At 39.1% G+C, this 20,531-nt stretch overlaps 1 protein-coding gene across 5 annotated transcripts in view; it reads right to left on the bottom strand.

Annotated features, from left to right (window-relative positions):
• uxs1 (UDP-glucuronate decarboxylase 1) overlaps nucleotides 1-12,449 on the bottom strand; it is a 31,028-nt gene extending 18,579 nt beyond the window's left edge. Inside the window, exons 1-6 of one of the 5 annotated variants that reach the window (XM_053626607.1) lie at nucleotides 12,290-12,436; nucleotides 10,593-10,829; nucleotides 4,270-4,297; nucleotides 3,427-3,475; nucleotides 1,236-1,279; nucleotides 496-556 (exon numbers count right to left, since the gene is read on the bottom strand). In XM_053626607.1, the coding sequence (XP_053482582.1) occupies nucleotides 496-556; nucleotides 1,236-1,279; nucleotides 3,427-3,475; nucleotides 4,270-4,297; nucleotides 10,593-10,680 (270 nt within the window). In that variant the 5' untranslated portion in view covers nucleotides 10,681-10,829; nucleotides 12,290-12,436. Of the gene's footprint in view, nucleotides 1-495; nucleotides 557-665; nucleotides 876-1,235; nucleotides 1,280-3,426; nucleotides 3,476-4,269; nucleotides 4,298-10,592; nucleotides 11,362-12,289 lie in introns of those variants that run through there. The other 4 variants (XM_053626608.1, XM_053626609.1, XM_053626606.1 and 1 more) reach the window with 4 other exon arrangements.
• Nucleotides 12,450-20,531: the final 8,082 nt, after the last annotated feature.

The following is a 20,531-nucleotide window of genomic DNA, read 5'->3' as shown; positions in this document are numbered from 1 at the left end:
GCATGTGACACTACTTATGTCTTCCAGCCATCCTTACATTTTATTAAAATGTACATACCGTACAGACATGTACTACTCTCATGTCAAATCAAATTATACTAATTTCCTCGCATCCCTGCCACTTCTCTTTGCCATATCTATAGACTACAATTCACCATCTGTTCACTTGATTCATTCATTTAGTGCACTAAATTGCTGCAGAAGCAACAAAAATGTGACAACACTTCAATTACAAGGTAGCACAAGCCCTCAGTATTGACTTGTTCTAATTCAATTTGTAGGAGAAAATGGCAAGCACACTTGTACTGAAGCCAAATATCACATTAACCTTTTCATTTGGAGACTTCTTTCTACTGCAATATCTTCCATTTCTGAGTGTCACATATATGACATCATACAGATTGCCTTAATAATTGCATAACATTCCTGGGCCTCCAGTCTGGACTTTAGTGAAATAGCAAAACAAAATTGTATGAGAACGTGTTGCATTCTTACCAGAATCCTCTTCCGATCCTTCTCAGAGAGAAATTTCACCGGTGGATACTTTTGTGTTAAACTGGAAAACAACAATCAAGATTTGAGAAACAATTGCTCCCAACTGAAAGCCTGTGTAATAAGAAGTTGCAGCTGGTGAGCATCAACAATGGCCTTGAGCTCTAAATCACCTGCATGGACTAAACCATCATAGCTAGCTAACTAATGAAGCCCACTTCATCCAGATTTCAACATGTCTGAAGATTAGTCAAGCCATGTTTTGCTAGTCTGCCAATACACATCATTTACGTGTCGAGAATCTCTGATGGGATGTTAAAGTTTAATTGGACTTCTGTATTTTATGCCCTTGTCCCTTGAAGCCTGTTAGTCTGCAGGCTAATCTGATGGAGAAAGCACAAAGTGTTTAATAATTCAAGTCCCTTTTGAAGGCACTTGCATATCTTCGTGTTTGTGCATTTTAAACAGCGGGCTGTCAAGTGTGTTAGTACCAGAAACCACAATAACCTTATTAAAAGTGAAATATTATTATACACCTGAACAACTGTGTCCACAACAAGGTGCTGTGTCACCCTTTAGATATTCTATGCATGTTAATTCTATGCACCTTGACCATACTCTAATTCGTCCAAGCCAAAAAACAGATAGAAAGCTCTGGATAGAGAAACGCACTGCATGTCAGTGAAGGCAATTAAACAATCAGTTTGGAAAAAAACTAGACTTACAGTTGAATGCAAATATACCTGAGCTCAAGATCCCGAATCTTCTCTCTCAAAGGTGCAACAGCCTGTAATCAGAAGGAAAAAAAAAATCAAAAAAGTTAGCAAAATAACAGAAGACTCATATAAAATAATATAATCATGAACAGTATATAAAAGAAAATTAATTCAACAGATAATTAGTGAATGCGTAAGAATAATACATGTAATGGTTTAGCAAAAAATTAATTAAAAGTGAAATTGCAGATGGACGCCAAACTGAGGCAGATATGAAAAGTGAATAATTAAGGTTTAAACTTCAAACATCACTAATGGTGCCACCTCATATGCATGCAAAAATATGTTTAATCCCTAAGGTCAGGCAGATATGAGCACCACATTTTGCTAATCAGTTTCTTCCTTTGTTGAGCAGATGCTGCAAATGAAAAGATAGTGGTGACTGGCTTTAATGTACACTCACGGAGCACTTTATTAGGAATGCCTGTACACCTACTCATTCATGCAATTATCTCATCAGCTTATCATGTGGCAGCAGGGCAATGCATAAAATCATGCAGATACGGGCCAGCAGCTTTGGGTAATGTTCACATCAACAATCAGAATGGGGAAAAAAATGTGATCAGTGATTTTGACCATGGCATGATTGCTGACTGATCTTCTGGGATTTTCACACACAACAGTCTCTGAAGGTTACTCAGAATGGTGCAATAAAGAAAAAACATCCAGTGAGCGGCAGTTCTGCAGATGGAAACGTCTTGTTGATGAGAGAGGTCAATGGAGAATGGCCAGATTACTTCAAGCTGACAGAAAGACCACAGTAACTCAGATAATCACTCTGTACTATTGTGGTGAGCAGAAAAGCATCTTAGAAATGTACAAAAAGCCATGAGGCAAATTGTCTACAACAGCAGAAGAGCACATCGGGTTCCACTTCAGTCAACCGAGAACAGAAAGCTGAGGCAGTAGTGGACACAGGCTCACCAAAACTGGACAGTTGAAGACTGGAAAAAAAATAGCCTGGTCTGATGAATCTCAATTTCTTCTGAGGCACACAGATGGTAGGGTCAGAAAAGGGTACCAACAGCATGAATCCATGGACCAAAGCTGCTTTGTTTAAATAGTCCAGGCTGGTGGAGGTGGTGTAATGATGTGGAGAATGTTTCCTTGACACACTCTGGGACCGGTAATACCAAATCAATCATCACATGAATGCCAAAGCCCATTTGAGTATTGTTGCTGACCACCTGCATCCCTTCATGGCCACAATTTACCCGACTTCTAATGGCTACTTCCAGTATGATAAAGCACCATGTCACAAAGCAAAAGGCATGTGGTAGAACGGGAGATTCGCAACATATTGTGGAATCCATGTCATGAAAAATTGAGTCTGTTTTGAGAGCGAAACAAAATGAGGCCCTACCAAGTATTAGTACAGTGTTCCTAATAAAGTGTTTGGTGAATGTATGCTTGTAAGGTATGTTTACATCATTCCACAATTTCAGCACCCACACCTGAACTGCCTCTACAAAAATATATGTGAGAGAAACACCACATTTAATCAACAATTTTAAGAAAAGTCTAGGGCTGACCAATTAATCATATTTTAATTGAGATTACAATTCTGGTGACCTAATTTTCATATAATCAGTTTTTTTTCTTTAAACTTTTTGATAAGTTTAGCTAGGCTTACAATACAAGCATGTATATTGACTATGGAGCACTAAATTACAATATTTATAAGTATCTGGCTGTGGCATAATGAACAAATAAACAGACCTCCAGAAAGGCATTTTTAAAATTCAAATTTATGTCATTTATGTCAGATATCACAGAATCAGCACAGAAAAGTGTAATATTTTGTATTACCACACTAAACTCTCCACAGGGCTCGACCCCTCAAACACGGTTCCCTACATTCAACATCTTCACAGCAATGAACTGCTTTCATGTCACAATCATTTTATATTCCACCTAAACTGAATAACATTCGTCAATCTGTATAGAGTGTAGTGTTTCAATTATCACTCGATAACCCCATCTTGTATGTGTTACAAAGATTTGTAGTGCATGAGGGTAATGTCCCAATACCTTAGGAGACATATACATATCATTTTTAAGAAACCAAAATATGTCTAGATAGTTTTTCATTGAGTATCAGTCGAAATAAACTGGAGTGACAGAGTGGGGGAAAAAAAAACAGCTCGTCTTCACCAACCTCATCTATCCTCTGATCAATCTTCAGCTCGCTATTCTCCTGAATCGACCTGTGTGAAAGAGAAACAGCAGCGCATTTAAGGCACAATTATGCCCATACCAACATACATTCTTTATGCCAGAATATCCAGGACAGTTTATTAATGATGAGAACACATTGTGAAAGCATAAAGGTATCACAGTTCTCATAATCTGCATCATAATATACAGCCCACATGATGGATTGATCCATTGTAGTTGATAGTGAGTCAAATATTTATCTACTGGTTAATTAACGCCCAGGTGCATTTATGGGTCTATGGTAGTCATGTGAATAAGTCCAATTAAAATAATTCTTATTAAACAAATTAGGCACACATTATTAAAGACAAGTGCTTGGATGCACTGGTGCAGCAATTTTATTGTGAGATTTTAACCAATGTTGATTCCAACATCAAATTTGTTCACCTGATCTACATGAGCAATAAAGAGACAGGCATAAGGCACACTGTAATGGCTGAATCTAAACCATTCATTAAAAGATCAATTATTATCCTCCTTTCACCAAATTCTTTTTGTGATACATGTCTTGTGATACATCTATCTTGTACATTATGCATTTGTGATATGTCTTGATTATTGCACACTATTTTTCGACCCAGCATATGTTGCACAAAGCAAACCATCTTGGAAGGTTTGTCATAGGTTTAGGTAAGCTGCAGTTTCCTTTTACTATACACTTGTACATTAGCATAATGACAATCTTGAATTACTTGGACCGAGTGTAACTTTCTTCTAAAATATATTATACAACAGAGAAAAATAAATTATATCAAAAAGGAATAACCCAGATTTACAGTTTTACCTCATGTTGGTGTAGGTTCCCCAGACAGCTTTGAAAAAACAAAGGGGGGGAGGGAAAACTTACATTAATAACATTAATAACATGTCACCAATACAATTCAACACATCAGAAGTCTTATTTGAATCTGCAAGCAATATGTAGTCACCTAAAAAACTATACATCTGTCTTTGTGGATTAAATAAGCATCTGTTTACAAATGAAAATGCTTCCATAATAGGCTATACACCTCAGCCATCCTCATCTATCTATCTATCTATCTATCTATCTGTGTGTGTAATATATGATATACTATGTTATGTATTACAATATGAGCTCTTATTTTTACTGTTTATTGTGTAATCCACTGACATTCCATGAATTTCAATTTTAAAAAAAGCACGATATGATTTTCCCATTTAAATTCTATAGTGCTTAAGTACAGGCCAGCTCTCATGACAGCGGAAACAGCAACAATGTAGAGGATTAAAGGTAATTTGCAGAGCCGTGCCAGGACACACCGTCCACTGGACATGTTTTCTGTGCTTTATCAGCATTATGTGCACTAATGCAATACGTCTGTGGAGCCAGTCAATTTTACTGGTCAACTGATACATCAGGTGATTCCTAATAATCAATACATTTTAAAGATCAGACAGATGAACTCACAACCTCAAGTCCATCTTTACTACTAATACCATTTACCGATTTCTAATGAAAACTGCAGTATCAATAAGATACAGTTTATTCTGGTAGCTGAAACAGGACTGAATATTGTACTGACGCATTATGAATAATTGTACTGTCTTGTGCTGTTTGCACATGTGCACTATATGTAATCCTTTGTACTTCTTTGGAGTCTTATTTAGTTCTGTGTCGTTTCATGTAGCTCTGTGTTGTTTTATGTAGCACCATGGTCCTGGGGGAAAGTTGTTTCGTTCACTGGGTACAGTACCAGTTGTATATGGTTGAAATTACAATAAAGCCCCTTGACTTGAAACTGACAGATTTTGAAGGCAAATTTTTACTACTAAAAAAAAGTAAGCCATTTCTCTGTGCTCCTATAATTTAATCCTGATATAGCATCACAAGGGTTTGGTCATTAACCATCAACAACTTTAATCACATATTGCATAAAAACAATGATAAATCATAAACAGCTATGAAAGATGTTCAGCACCATGGAGAGCAACTGATCATCATAACAGCTGAGCTTAAGTATTAATTAGTCCCAGGATTTTGTGATCTCAGAAATGATCACAAAAATCAAGCAAACTCCGCAATATCTGGAGGAACTTGCAATTTTTCAAAATCACCGCAGATTTGGGCCAAGATGCATCATGTGACATCATCACAACCCACATCCAGCCAAAGCCCTGTTCAATTCACGTGTGTCGAACAAGACTACAGCTAAAGGGTCTCATTTACCAACGAACATCACTGCGAAAGTCCGTGCAAAATGGTTTTGTACAATTGCAATTTCACCAATTCAAATAGTTTTCCATTTTTCCATTTGGTACAATACACGTTTGTGGAAAACTCCTCCTCTGACATCAGTGCCTCATCTCACTAATGTTCTTGTGACTGAATGAAATCCCCAAAGCCACGCTACAGAATCTACTGGAAAGCCTTCCCCGAACAGTGGGGGTTATTATAACAGCAAAGGGGGACTAAATCTGGAGTGGGATGTTCAACAAGCACATGTAGGAATGACTGTCCGGTATGCACAAAAATTTGGCTAGATCGCACATATTTAAAAGCAGCTATAGTGTGCAGCTAAACATTCTGAATGCTGCTACCTGCTGCACTACACACATTGACTGAGGTAAAATATGCTGGTGGTAGAACAATTTTTTTCATCAGCATGCATGGATGATAGCCGATCTTTTCAGAATCAGGAACATGCAGGCATGTAGTATTTTACTCTCATGCAGGTGAGAGCAAGCGATGCGAGGACAGAACACCACATCTCAGAGAAAATATTGAAAAACAACTTTCCGACTTTTGGTCAAGAGTCCAAATATGATGCGCAGACAGATGTTTAAAAGAGGATAAGGACTAGGGCAACACAATCCCCTCTCCTGGAATTCATATACAGTGCCCTCCACTACAGGGGTGCCAATAATTGTTGCACACCCATATTTAACAAAGATTTTTTGATAAACCTGTGTTTTGCTTTTGCATTGTTTGATATCCATCAGAGCAGAGTATTTTTGTGAATTTGAACAAAAGATCAAAGGGTTAAACAATAAAGAAAAATTTTCAGCCTTCTTTGCTCATATTTACCAAGGGTGCCAATATTAGTGGAGGGCACTGTACATAACTGTTTCCCTTATTCTGTATTAACGCATTATTGCAACAAGCTAGCTAACTAGCTCTTCATGTTGTTACATTAACTTAAGCTTCCATTTTCAACCTAATTAATGCGGTTTCTGTGCAAACAAATAATTTGATATAATATTTGATATTATACTGATATCAGCTATGCCCAATGCTGATCTGATATGGATGAGCATTCTCCTACTAATCAAACTAACTCTCTGCCAGCTTCTGTTGAGGAGTTATGCAAACCATCAGAAGTGTGATGGCAATATGCATTACCCATTTGTTCATAGGACAACATAGGGTAAATTCCTGTTTGTTTACTGATTCAATTTAAGTCTTACTATCCCAAAATGTAAGCACTGCACACCAATCACGACTCACTTAAATTAAAGGACAGACGTGTCCCACAATACATAATGGTTTAAAAATGTTTACTTTTAATAAATAATATGATATAATCATTATTTCTATTCATCAGCTGTATTTTATTGCTGCCTTGTTGGAACACAATTTTTTGATGGTATAGTATTTGGTGTCTGATGTCCCAAATACTTGGCCATGTTATGTGGGGAGTTCCAGCAGGCTGTAAACAAGTCCCGAGGTGACACAAAGCTCAAATTTCATATGCAGATAGACAATTTATTTTTGTTTTGTTGATGCCATCACTATTTTCTTTATATGAAAGCTATTTTTGTTTGATAGTAAGACTGTAGATGCCAGCTTCTACAGCAACAGAGGGCCTGAACAGACAGGCTACTACAATTTGTGTCCTGTGTTCACATACCAGATCTGTTTTTTTCCCCCTCACTGAACATCAAGCTAGTTCAGGCTAAAATACATATGTGTGGATCTGATCAGAAAATATGTTAAATCTTGTTACTATCAGGCTTGAGACTGATAATCAGTATTCAATCAGTGTATCCATAAAACGTTCACCATAAAACGTCCATAAAACGTTTTTTTGTGATTGTTGCTGCTAAGAATGTTTGATTTTGCTGGGGATTTTTTAAAAAATTTGCAACACAACTTGGTGTTTTTTGTTGTTGTTTTTTTTTTTTAGCTTTTTTGCTGAAAACTACTTGCATTGACAAAATTGTAATTGCACGAAAAACTGTTTTACACGATCTTTTGCAGTGATGTTTGTTGGTAAACGAGACCTTTTAGCTGTACTCATGTTTGATGCACTTGAATCTAAGAGGGCTTTGCCTGAATATAAGCTGTGATGACGTCACATGATGCGTTTTGGCCTAAATCTTCTGTATTTTTGAAAATATTGCAAGCTCCTCCGAATATTGCACCATTTGCTAGCGTTTGGATGAATTGAGAGCTGTCAACCACGAGTATTTCCATGTATTTTCTTGGAAACCCTGTCTGACTAATCTTGCTTCCATTCACTGAAGATATAAAATTACAACACCGCTGTCTTTTACTGACGTTCAGTTACGTAGTGACAAACTGCACCAAGTGGAGACTTATTTGGGGCTAAAGAAAAGATCTTAAAACAAATATAATCTAAAAACAATATTATCAAGTAATATTACGATAGGCAAATGTGATATATTCTGTGCTTCCCCTGGTAAATTCAGCATCTGGCTCATACTCAGGATCTGGATCAATCGAGGCTATTATCATGTTCATTATCATCAAAATCAATAAGTTGTTCGCGGACAGCTTCATCATCAGATTCACCATCAAACGATGGTAGTATTCGATTAGAAACTTGTTCTGCAGCAAATCACTGAACCATGTCAAGTTTTGCAACTTTTTTTTTTTTACATCAATTATAATTGACACATTACATCATTATTGTTTACCAAACATTCCCTCCTCGAGGAATAAAAGAGAATTGCCCTTATTGAGCCTTGAGAAATTCAATATTGTCGCACAGAAAAATATACTTACACTATCACATACCTCAGGTCAGTAGCGTCCCTATAGACTTTTTACAATAAATTAATTATAAAACAGATATTCAACAACTGTATATATTTTTTCTTGTTATATTGTTAATAATAAATAGATTGAGGGATACTAAGAAGGTGGAGGTCTAAAGTGAAAAAATGAATGGGTATGGGACTGAATGACTTCCCGGTTCGCTAATGACCCCAGGTATGCGTTTAACCCTCTTACCCCTTAGTTCCCACAGTATTATGTCCCACAACCCTATATTCCCCATAGAAACAGCACGTCAACCCTGAGTTCCCAGGCCAAAATTGGCCCCAAAATCAACATTTTAATTTTAACATTTTTAGGCCTTGAAACAACTTATAATAATGTATTGTGTAATATTACTTTGAAAATGAAGCAGTTCAGTGTTTTTACTCCACTTAGAGCACAATTCTTAACTAGAGAAATGACGAAAAATGCTCGCTAAAATCCTTATACTCATTTAGAAGTACCATACGAGCATCAGCGTGGTCAATGCCTTTGAATAAATTCAAGTAAATAATAAATAAATAAATAAATAAATGCATTTTAGCGCCAAAAGTCAAGTTTCTGGTGATAATCAGACCTGCAGGTAGTGTTTTCATGAATGCACAGAGATGGTCAGGTTATGACTCCAAACCCCTGCAGTGTCAGTCGCACTGGTTGATGCTGAAGATGAAGACAGATCAGGGTCTGAATCAGGAGAGTTTGCGTCTCTATCAGTTTCGGTTTCAACATCGCCTGAACTTTCACTGCCGTCTCTATCTAGAATCCTCGCTCTCGCCTGTTTAACTGTGTATGTTTTCTTTTTTTTTTTTTCACTGTTTTAGATGTACCGGTGTTCACTGTAGGTGTAACTTTAGCTGGAACACAATTAGCTTCTCGCTTTGGCATTTTTAGTTCACTTCTACTATTACACCAATATTCACGCTTGGATCTTCATCGTAATGCCGGCGTAATAACGTAATCATGTGGTGACGTCATGATGTCATAAACCTTCCAGGTTAAAAAATAATAATTAAATAAGTAAGGAATCATAGCAGAGTAATGCCGGTACACCGGCCTTACGGGGATAACGTTTACACTGTAAAGCCGCTATATCAGCCTTATGGGTATTTGGCATAGACGACCAAGTCGGTATATTGTCCTTACGGGAATAGATCAAAGACGGGCAAGCCGGTTTTTCGGCCATACGGGGTAAGAGGGTTAAGGGTTAAACAGCCTATAGCGTTTAGCTTATCTCACAGCCAGGAAACCTACAACTGTTTGGGGTGGGACACTTCAGATTCTAGAGAGCATTTGATTGGACAAAAAATCTGATGAGACACTGAAGTGCAGAATGATGTCATCAAACTCATTGCTTCATATTGGTGGTGGCTAGAGAGTTTAAATTTTGAAAGCGTATGTCTTCTAAATGTGAATTATGTCACTGTTTTGGAGCACAACAGCTTATAGATAACCTTAAAGCGCACCTATTATGGTTTTGAAACATGCCTAATTTTGTTTTAGAGGTTTCATTCAATAGATTTACATGCATCCAAGATCAAAAAACACTTTAATGTGCTCATAATTTAAATGGCAGCTTTACCTTTTTCCCCAGTGTCACAAACGACTAGTTAAATGACCCCTTCTAAAGTATTCATTCTAAACTCCTCCTTTCAGAGTGTATATTCTGCTCTGATAGGTCAGATGTGCCAGTCTGTTGTGATTGGTCTACCACTGTCAGCGAGCAGCCAATGAAGACCAGAGGGGGGGCTTTTTGTTACAGACCTATGTTGGTTAGTACAGGAAGTAAGTCTGGAATTACTAACGACTCGTTTCAGCTGTTCAGAATCGGTTCCTTCTTTTAGACTAATAACTCCATTCTTCGTGCACTTTGATTTTTGAAATTTTGCAGACTTTTTACATGCACAAACAGCTCTATAACACACTACATGAAAGGTAATATTTGAAAAACCATAATAGGTGCACTTTAAGGTTATCTATAAGGCTGACATTCATACTAAAATCCACAAAACGTCCATTTTGATTTCAGGGGGACTTTAAAAGTTTCATTTGTGGAATAACATTAACAAGTAGTCATGTAATGTACTCACAGGCGATGTATGCGATGAGACCGAGGGCGACGAGGAGTTTCATAATTCTTCGGTTGATGACAGTAATGAACCAGTGCATCCGCATCATCTACATCCAGCACATGCAGCACCGAGGCCGGACCTTGAACTCCCTCACAGCCACTGCATTATTCCGTCCTGAGTGACAAACGCTCCAGCACGGCTCTTACTTAAATCTCTAGCATTCACTCACTTCTATTACTCTCTCTCTCTCCCTCTCTAAAAAAAGAAAAAGAAAAGAAAGAAGTAGAACTCGCTTTATAGCTCTGGCGACTACAGGAGTCCACAGCATGTACATGTATAGACAGGTCAGGCTTCTGCGCTGCTAGTTAGCTGCTAGCTGTTAACTAACAGGCTAAAACAGTGACCGATAAACTTTTATCTCGCAAATAAACTGTTTAAACACTCACAGTCTTTTGTACGTGCGTCCCATTTACCGGTACAACAACAATAATAAAAAACGTTGCATTCTTATCGGTACACACAAGAACTTCCTGCTAGCTTGCTAGTCAGGTCGACAGCGAGCTAGCCTACTACGCATGACTTCAACGAAGACATTTCACTTGCTTGTTTCTTTCACTTTTTCAAATAGACCCTGGTTTCGAGAAATGATCTGCTACTGCGACCTACTTCTTCAACAGCTATTAATAACCGAAATAAGAGTGCAACCACACGCCGTTTTCGCCCCTAAGGTTTCAGAAGCGGCCGTACACACAACACGAGCGATGACGTCAGCTATCGATTGCTTGTCCTGCCGCGGCAGCAACAAGGTTTAGCTAAAAGGGCAGAACAAAATGTGCGTGTATTGTGTATTATAGCGAAGTCATAAACACTTTGTAAACACACACAAATGTTTTTCATTTATATTGGTTTAAAACTAAAGGTAAGAAACGAATTCTTTACACAAGTGAGTGCGTATGGTGGTAGGGGAAAGCAATCGACTACAGATTTCTTGACCATGAGAACAGAGCTTCATTCATGGACTGCAGACAGCACAGCAGTATTCAATTCACACATAGGCTACTTCTTACAGTAAATTTCCATTTCACATACTTTTCCCTACACCAGCAGTTATGCTAGTGAAATGAAATATTGTCCTAAATAAAGAAAGGCACATGCGTTTAAATGTTTAGATTAGATGGTGATTATAAATGGCGAGTATTTAAAAAGCACACACACGTGTATAATACATTTGAATGCAGATCTGCAATCATTCAGAACTATCTGGAATTAGGAGGCCAGTTTTCAGTATTACAAAACCGACTGTCAGAGATCGACTGCTATATTTTTATTAGATAACTAAATAACCCATGGACATTGAATCTAATATAGACTTAACTGCTGCATTTATAGCATTTACAGGTATGTGCTTTATTGATAAGATATTTCCACATCTTTAAATCTCGTCAAACTTAGTGATTCAACTCTGTTACTGCTAAATATCTTAGTGATTTTTCACTCTCTCACACACACACACACAAATATTTTGGCATAGTGCAAAGTACAAATCTGTTTGAACTGCCTCAAACCACTTCTTATCCGTACACAGAAGTGTGTCATGCTCTGCGTTTCATATATATAGTAGTGGTTCAGCACAAGCCCTTCAGAGCGCTCTCATTATTCTATCCTGCTTTATTCTATCCTGTATTAACCATCTTTCTGTAATAAACCTTTTTTACCTTCAGAGGACGAGTCTGCGAATGTTGTCTAATTTCCATGACAATTTGGCGTCTCCTGGCTGGGCTACAGGAGTCTTTTCAGCTTTTCTGGACAACAAGCAAACCAGAGGACGTTCGTGGAAAAGTTTCACCCTGAAATCCGTGTTGACACGCAGACCGTTTGCCCTTTAATATGCAGAGCAAAAGACCGATGCAGCCTCACTACTGACTGGTAGCAATCATCAAGAATTTAGAATTAGAATTTTATGAAGTCATTGTGTATTTTTGTCTGTATGGAAGGGAGTCAATGATGACGGGGCAGCTGTGGCTTAGGTGGTAGAGCGGGTTGTCCACTAATCGTAGGGTTGGCGGTTCGATTCTCGGCCCACATTTCTCCACATGCTGAAGTGTCCTTGGGCAAGACACTGAACCCCAAGTTGCTCCCGATGGCAAGTTAGCGCCTTGCATGGCAGCTCTGCTACCATTGGTGTGAGACAAAGTGTAAAGTGCTTTGGATAAAAGTGCTATATAAGTGCAGACCATTTACCATATAAGTGCAGACCATATAAGAAATGCATGTATGACATTGAGAGAAGTATAACATGGAGCAAATTCTTATAAGAAGTTCCAGGAACTTCGCCTCTGCAACGGCAGAGATATTGGTGTTTCTTAGATCACAGCTTCAAAACTAAGAGATATACCAATGGGTATATATATAGAGAGAGAGAGATAATAACGGTAAAAATATTTGCTAAGTAAAGAGAGTACTTATTAAGAAGTGCAAGAGGCTCAGTATTTTTGCGGCGAGTTATTATTAAGTGGCATGCCCCATTGACTCATTCCATCATATCAGCGGTACACAATACATTTGGCAAATTTAATGCACAAGTAAATTTTACTGGTATAAAAAATATAATAGTAATAATAATAATAATAATAATAATAATAATAATAAAATAAATTATTTTAAAAAAGAAGGGAAGAGAAAACTGTAAGTCCTACCAAATTGCTGTATGTGGACTCGCCCTCACAGGTAAACTCTTTTACATTCTTAAGGTTTGCGTTATTGAACCTATAGGTTATATGATTAATTGAATGTCTAGAGATATGGCACACATTTTGAACCTTTTCTGTCTGTGCACGAGAAAGCATATTAACTTGATTTTCATAGCACGTTAAATTGATTAAAACTTTGAAAGTTATAGACGCTGTAAAAAAAAGAAAAATATGGGAAAAACATGGAGCAAAGCACATCCTGTGACACATGCTGGTATGTACAGGGTGCTCATATGTTGATCCTTATGTCACATTTATGTGTGTGAATTATGGGGAAGGATGTTTGAACCAATATGATGTATAGGTTAAAGAATGTGGTTTCCTTGAAAAAGGTAGTTTTAGTCTCAGACAGTTAGAACAACAGAAATTTAATTTGGAAGCAAAGTAGAGAGATATTCCTAAAAGTAAAAAAAAAAGAAGCACAGTTTTTGACTGTCTGGGAGGCATTTGCTGAAAGGCAGAGCGTGGCACATAAAAAAGAGAAAAAATGTCAGGCAGGGCCCCCTTCTGTTTCTCAGTGTGCTAAATTGCAGAAACCCGATCCCGACCTGGATTCCGCCCCACCGCGACACCCACAGCCAGTAAGGAGGGAACAACCTGCAGTTTCAGAGGCACCTCCTCACAATGAAGCAGCCCAGCCTACGCCACTCTATCCGAACCTGTCAGAACTGAGCCACAACCCCCACCGAACTATGTGCCAGCTGTCCTACCTTCACCGGGGGCGTTACACACGAGATTCCAAGTGAAGGGACCAACAACATTGCTGCCTGAGGGCTTCAGACCAACAAAATCGGACAGCGAAGGGACAATGCACGCCATGGTAAATGCCCCAATGCTATAAGTGGCCAGAGAAGGAGGCCCTATGCTAGTTCACAGACCCTGTACATTGGAAGACTTCAGGAGCAGCGTGACGCATCTGCCGGCACTCTGCGAAGTAGGAGGACGAAAGTTTGTGGATGAACTTCAGATATTCTGCAGAGAATTCAGACCCACCACTCGTGAACTACGACAACTGCTCATGGCAAAACTTGGCACGGACTTGGTCAAGGTTTCACGTGAATTCCCAGAGAACGATGTCCGCCTGATCAACCCACAGTGGGATGATGGAGTCAACGCAAGGTACAGAGCACAAATCACGGTGCTCCAGCAGTGGCTGACGAACACCTTTCCTGTGCGACTGGACATGACAAAAATAGCAAAGTGTAATCAACAAGACTCAGAGACTGTATCACAGTACCTGTCCAGGCTCACTGAGATCCATGACGCAAACTCAGGCTTGGAGAAACCCGATGCTCTGGCAGATGGGTAGGCGGCCATAATAGCATGTGAGGCACATCTCAGAAATAGATTTATGAATGGCATGAAATCAGGAATTGCCACTATAGTCAAACAACAATGTATCGACTGGGACACCGGAAACCTCACACAAGTGGAGAGGATGCAGAGAAGCTCCTACGAAGGGAAAAGGAAAGAAAGATGGCATGGAGAGGAAAATCAAAAGGACACGGACGAGGGAGGCCAGGTGGCAACCCCCATAGATACAACTTCACATGTTTTATCTGCAGAAAAGTTGGACATTTTGCAAGAGACTGTCCAGAGCAAAAGCAAACTGACAGGTGGAGCTAAGGGAAGGGTGAGGCACCTGGGAACAGAAGAGGTGGCATCAGACACCCAAACTATCAGTTAGCTCACAAAGAACAGGAATATATGCACACACCCACATCCAACATTAGTCAGACTGACAATTCAAAAATGTCTGATCCAGTCATGACCATTAACCTTTTAAAGTATAATGCCTCTCCTTTTACACAGTTAACATGTATATCACTTGTAGTTAATGGGCAAAGTGTCACATTTTTGGTAGATTTAGGAGCAACGTATTCAGTAATAAAACACTTTGAATTAAAAAAATCCCCAAAAATGAGTTCACGGTCACTGTGCTCCATGGATGTAACAGGACATTCAGTATGAGAACGTTTCTCTGAACCGCTAGTTTGTGAATGTGAAAATTGGAAAAGAGTAACCCAGCAATTCCTAATTTCATCTTCATGTCTAGACAATCTAATGGGCAGGGACTTAATGTGTGTTTTACACTTGAATTTGATGTCTTCGCCTCAGGGAGTAACAATAACTGATGATTCATCATTGGGATATAGAGCTCTGTGTTTATCAGTCGTCCAAGCATAACAAGCCTAGAGCCTGTGCTCGTTTGTTGACATTGGCACATGATAAAATGAAGGACAACTATATTGATTTTATGCTGTCCTCTGCCCTTCATTGTACAGCGCAAGTGCATGAAGGAAGACACTTTAATTTTGAGAAAGAATGGTTTATTGATATCCCAGGAAGCGAAGAGCTGTACCTATATTGGTGTGACAAATTTTGTGCATGTTCAGTCAAATTGAGTGACACGCAGTTGTGTGTATTTTTTGTCCCAGAATCAGCGCCTCACGTCTCATTAGCCAAAATAAAGAACAAACAGTGAAAAGACGTGGGACCATGGGTCAAATTATGTGAGAATGAAAGAATTACAGATTGGGAACATGAACCTACCTCCAACATATGGTACAGCCCGACGCTGGGAGTTTATGAAACATTCTTTCAGGAAATGTGCAAGGTTAACCGGGATGTAATTTGTCATGACAAGGGAATGTTTATGAACCGTGGGACAAGCCCTACACCCCTAGAGATACACCCACAATTGAAGAAGGTGCCTCTCGGGCTGTGGGCCCAAGGGAAACATGACGTAGGCCTGATTAGAAGTGCACCACCAGTCGTGATCATGCCCAAATCTGATTTTAGGCCCAGACAATCTCAATACCCTCTTAAATCAGAAGCTATTGAGGGCATTAGACCAAATTTCAATGCATTATTGAAGGCAGGTCAAAAAATATAGCGTGGGTCCCGGGATTTGGCGCGTAACAAGAATGGAGTCAACAAATGAAGTTGAGAAGAAAATTAAAGCGGCTATTTACTTCACAAAAACAAAGCAAGGCAAGTCCAACATTTAGAAAAAATTTCAGTTGTTACTGAAAGAAATGGAAAAGAATTAACTTTGTAAGTTGTGATAAATGTGCGAAAGTATTTGTTTACAACAGGCACAAAACTGGCACCTCTGGGTTGAGGCGACATACCCAATCTGTTCTCCAGGGTGCATCCTTCGTTTCAGCACCAAAGCCTGTCAATGCTGAAATAGCCGAATATCTCAACACCTGACTCACGGACAACCCAGATCCAGACATTGTGCTTGAATGGTGGAAGTTCAACAGAGAGAGATTTCCATTTTGAGTATCCCTGCATCTAGTACGCCCTCAGAGAGGGCCTTTAGTGTGTGGATATTTCTGAGATTTTTATTTCCTATTTCTTTTACTTTTTATCTTTAATTTGTTTCATATTTATTTTATAAGTAATTCAATTAAATATTGTGCCTTGTTGGGTTACCAATGTTTAACTATTAGGCTATTGTTAGGTGTGTGTGTGTTATGCATACGTTTAAATACGTTTTTAAGCTCTGCTTTGTCCATCCATCCATCCACCTGCTACCGCTTACTCCTTTTCAGGGTCACGGGGAACCTGGAGTCTATCCCAGGAAGCATCGGGCACAAGGTGGGGTACACCCTGGACAGGGTGCCAATCCATCGCAGGGCACAATCACATACACACTCACACACCCATTCATAAACTACGGACACTTTGGACACGCCAATCAGCCTACCATGCATGTCTTTGGACTGGGGGAGGAAACCGGAGTACCTGGAGGAAACCCCCGCAGCACAGGGAGAACATGCAAACTCCGCACACACATGGCCCCGGCAGGACTCAATCCCCGGACCCTGGAGATGTGAGGCGAATGTGCTAACCACCGTGCGCCCCGGCTCTGCTTTGTGATGTTTTAAAAGTTGATAGAGTTTTATAAGGCTAATAAAAAAAATTGGCCCAATGTGTTTGTCCCGTGTGGTGCTTTACTTGTGCTTTTTACTTATGGTCAGTTTAATTAAACACAATGTTTTATGTCTGTTATTCTGAAAGTTTAGCATAGCCCTAACGTTTGTGTAAAATTTTCACATTATCAACAAGCTGTGACAGAATGTTTGCAGGTGCGGGAGGGAGTGGATACAAACATTGCGGGTGTGGTTGGGAGTGGAACACACATGTTGCGGGAACGGTTGGTAATGGTCAGAAATTCAGCGGGAGCGGGATTAAGAAATCAGTCCTGCACAGGGCTCTACAGCACAAGTGCTTTAGAGCGCTCTCATTATTCTATCCTACTTTATTCTATCCTGTATTAATTATCTTTCTGTAATAAACCTTTTTTACCTTCAGAGGACTAGTCTGTGAGTGTTGTCTAATTTCCACGACAGGGGTTTGTACCATTTGATTTACACAACATGCCTACCACTTTGAAGGCACAAAATATTTTTTTTATTGTGACACAAACAATAATGAAGACAAAAAATAGAAATCGTGAGTGTGCATAAGTCCCCCCCCCCAAGTCAATACTTTGTAGAGCTACCTTTTGCTGCAGGCACAGCTGCAAGTCTCGGGGTATTTCTCTAGTTTAGCACTGTGGCTAATCTAGCCACTGTGATTTTTGTCCATTCTTGAAGGCAAAACTGCTCCAGCTCCTTCACGTTAGATGGGTTGCTCTGGTATACAGCAATCTTCAAGTCATTCCACAGATTCTCGATTGAATTGAGGTCTGGGCTTTGACTAGGCCATTCAAACACATCTAACTGTTACCTTTTAAACCACTACAGTGTAGCTTTACCAGTATGTTTTGGGTCATTGTGCTGCTGAAATTTTAACCTCCCTATCCAGTCTTATATCTCTGGCAGACTGAAACCGGTTTGGCAAACTCCAAATGTGTTTCTTTTTTTTCTTTAAGCAATGGCATTTTTCTGGCCACTCTTACATAAAGCTCCACTCTGTGGAGTGCACGGCTTAAAGTGATCCTATGGTCAGATACTCCCATATCTGCTGTGGCTCTTCGCAGCTCCGTTGGTGTTATCTTTGTTGAATCTCTGATGAATCCTCTCCTTGCCCGGTCTGTGAGTTTTGGTGGGTGGCCTTCTCTTGTTAGGTTTGTAGTGGTGCCATGTTCTTTCCATTTTGTTATAATGGATTTAATGGTGTTTCATTGGATGTTCAAAGTTTGGGATATTTTTTTTAACCCTGAGCTACACTTCTACACAACTTTGTCTCTGATCTGTTTGAAGAGCTCATTGGTCTTCTTGTTGCTTGCTTAGTCGTGTTGCAGACTCAGGAGCCTTTCAGAACAGGTGTATTTATATTGACATCATGTGACAAATCATGTGAAACTTAGATTGCACAGGGACCTTATTATTATATTTATTATGTGATATCTGAAGTTAATTGGTTGGACCAGATTTTATTTAGGGGTTTCGTAGGAAGGAACCAGAGCCACATCAACCTGCAGTTCTCACCTGGTTTCCCACTGAAGCTAAGCAGGGTTGAGCCTGGCCAGTACCTGGATAGGAAACCTCCTGGGGAAAGCTAAGATTGCTGCTATAAGTGGTATTAGTGAGGCCAGCAGGGGGTGCTCACCTTGTGGTCTGTGTGGGGCCTAATGCCCCAGTATAATGACGGATACTGTCACAACAGCACCGTCTTTTGCATGACATGTTAAACTGAGGTCCTGTCTCTCTGTGGTCATTAAAAATCCCAGGACACTTCTCCTAAAGAGTAGGAGTATAATCCTGGTGTCCTGGCAAAATTCCCCCATTGGTCCTTATCTATCATGACCCCCTAATAATCTCCGTCCTCGAATTCCCCTCTCCAACAATAGCTGTGTGTGTGGTGGGAGTTCTGGCACACTATGGCTGCTGTCACATCATCCTGGTGGATGCTACACACTGGTGGTGACTGAGGAGATTTCCCCCATACATTGTAAAGTGCTTTGAGTGTATAGGAAAGCGATATATAAAATGTAACTGTAACTGACTAACAAAGAATACATATGAACACTTATACATTCAAAACTTTTCAGATTTTTTATTCTTTTTTTAAATAAGGTAATTTTTTTCCATTACACTTCAACAGTTTTGACTATTTTTCCAGGTTGTAATGCAACAAAACAGGAAAAACACCAAGGGGGTGAATACTTTCGCAAAGCACTGTATTCTTCACCTTTTCACCTTCTGGTTACTTTGAGTCCTACTCATTCACACCAGAGGCAGTTTATATGAGAACATGCAAAATTCCACATGGACAGTAAGCCGAGCTGTGAGACAGCAACTCTACATAAAAATAGTAAGTTTCTCATTGAAATATGATTTAATTGCTTATACTAAACGTCATTTCTATTTACTAATTTGAATTATGTAGTGTGAATGTGATCAATTCACATAATATTAACGTGATTAATGTAAGCAATATTAATGTGATTAACAATTACTTTATCAAATCTCTTCGATCTTGAACTCACTGCGAGCACAGGGTTTGATTTTTATTAAGGGCTTTGGAATTGCATGATCAAATCCTGTTGTTTGGACGAAAAAAAATTGTGTTCATGTAACTCAGTTCAGTCATGTGGAACCGATGTACACCTTTTTTTCAGTAAGGAAATAAAATTCTTATCGGTTAAGAGTTAGTAATAATACATTGGTTTCCATGGAAAACAACTTTGACATGGAAATGGTACTGTGAATTCTTAGACTTCTTCTGAGTCCCGATCAGTGTTGATCAATGATCATTTGAATGACTCACTTCAAAATAATGCACATTTGCTTCGTTTGTCAAGTGGCAGTTTGTCAGTTGTCAGTGACTACTGTAGCTACAATTCTGTTTTGTTGTCCTGTGTGTTCATTAATCTGTGTAGAAGTTGTCCTGTCCTGCACTCATCTCACACTTTTGTGTATCTGCACTTTATGTAGTCTTGTGTAGTGTTGTGTGTTGCACCGGTCCTGGAGAAATTACATTTTATTCCAATGTATACAAGCTGTATCGAGGAATGTCAATTAAGAACCCACTTATCTTGACTTGACTTTTATATTTTCACTGATACCAGCATAATGGAACAATTTTAACATTGCATGGGTCCGTTGTAACACCAAAAAAATCTGTAAACTTCCATCATTACATCAGGAAAAAATCTATGTTAAATGAACTGTCTGCATGAATTGTATGCCATGTGTGCTCACATTCATTACTCTGTGATATATCTTTGAGGGTAGCTTGGAGAATGCTG

The sequence above is a fragment of the Ictalurus furcatus genome, chromosome 6 (assembly GCF_023375685.1).
Source record: "Ictalurus furcatus strain D&B chromosome 6, Billie_1.0, whole genome shotgun sequence".
NCBI lineage: Eukaryota > Metazoa > Chordata > Actinopteri > Siluriformes > Ictaluridae > Ictalurus > Ictalurus furcatus.
This window is presented reverse-complemented; position numbering and strand designations above follow the sequence as displayed.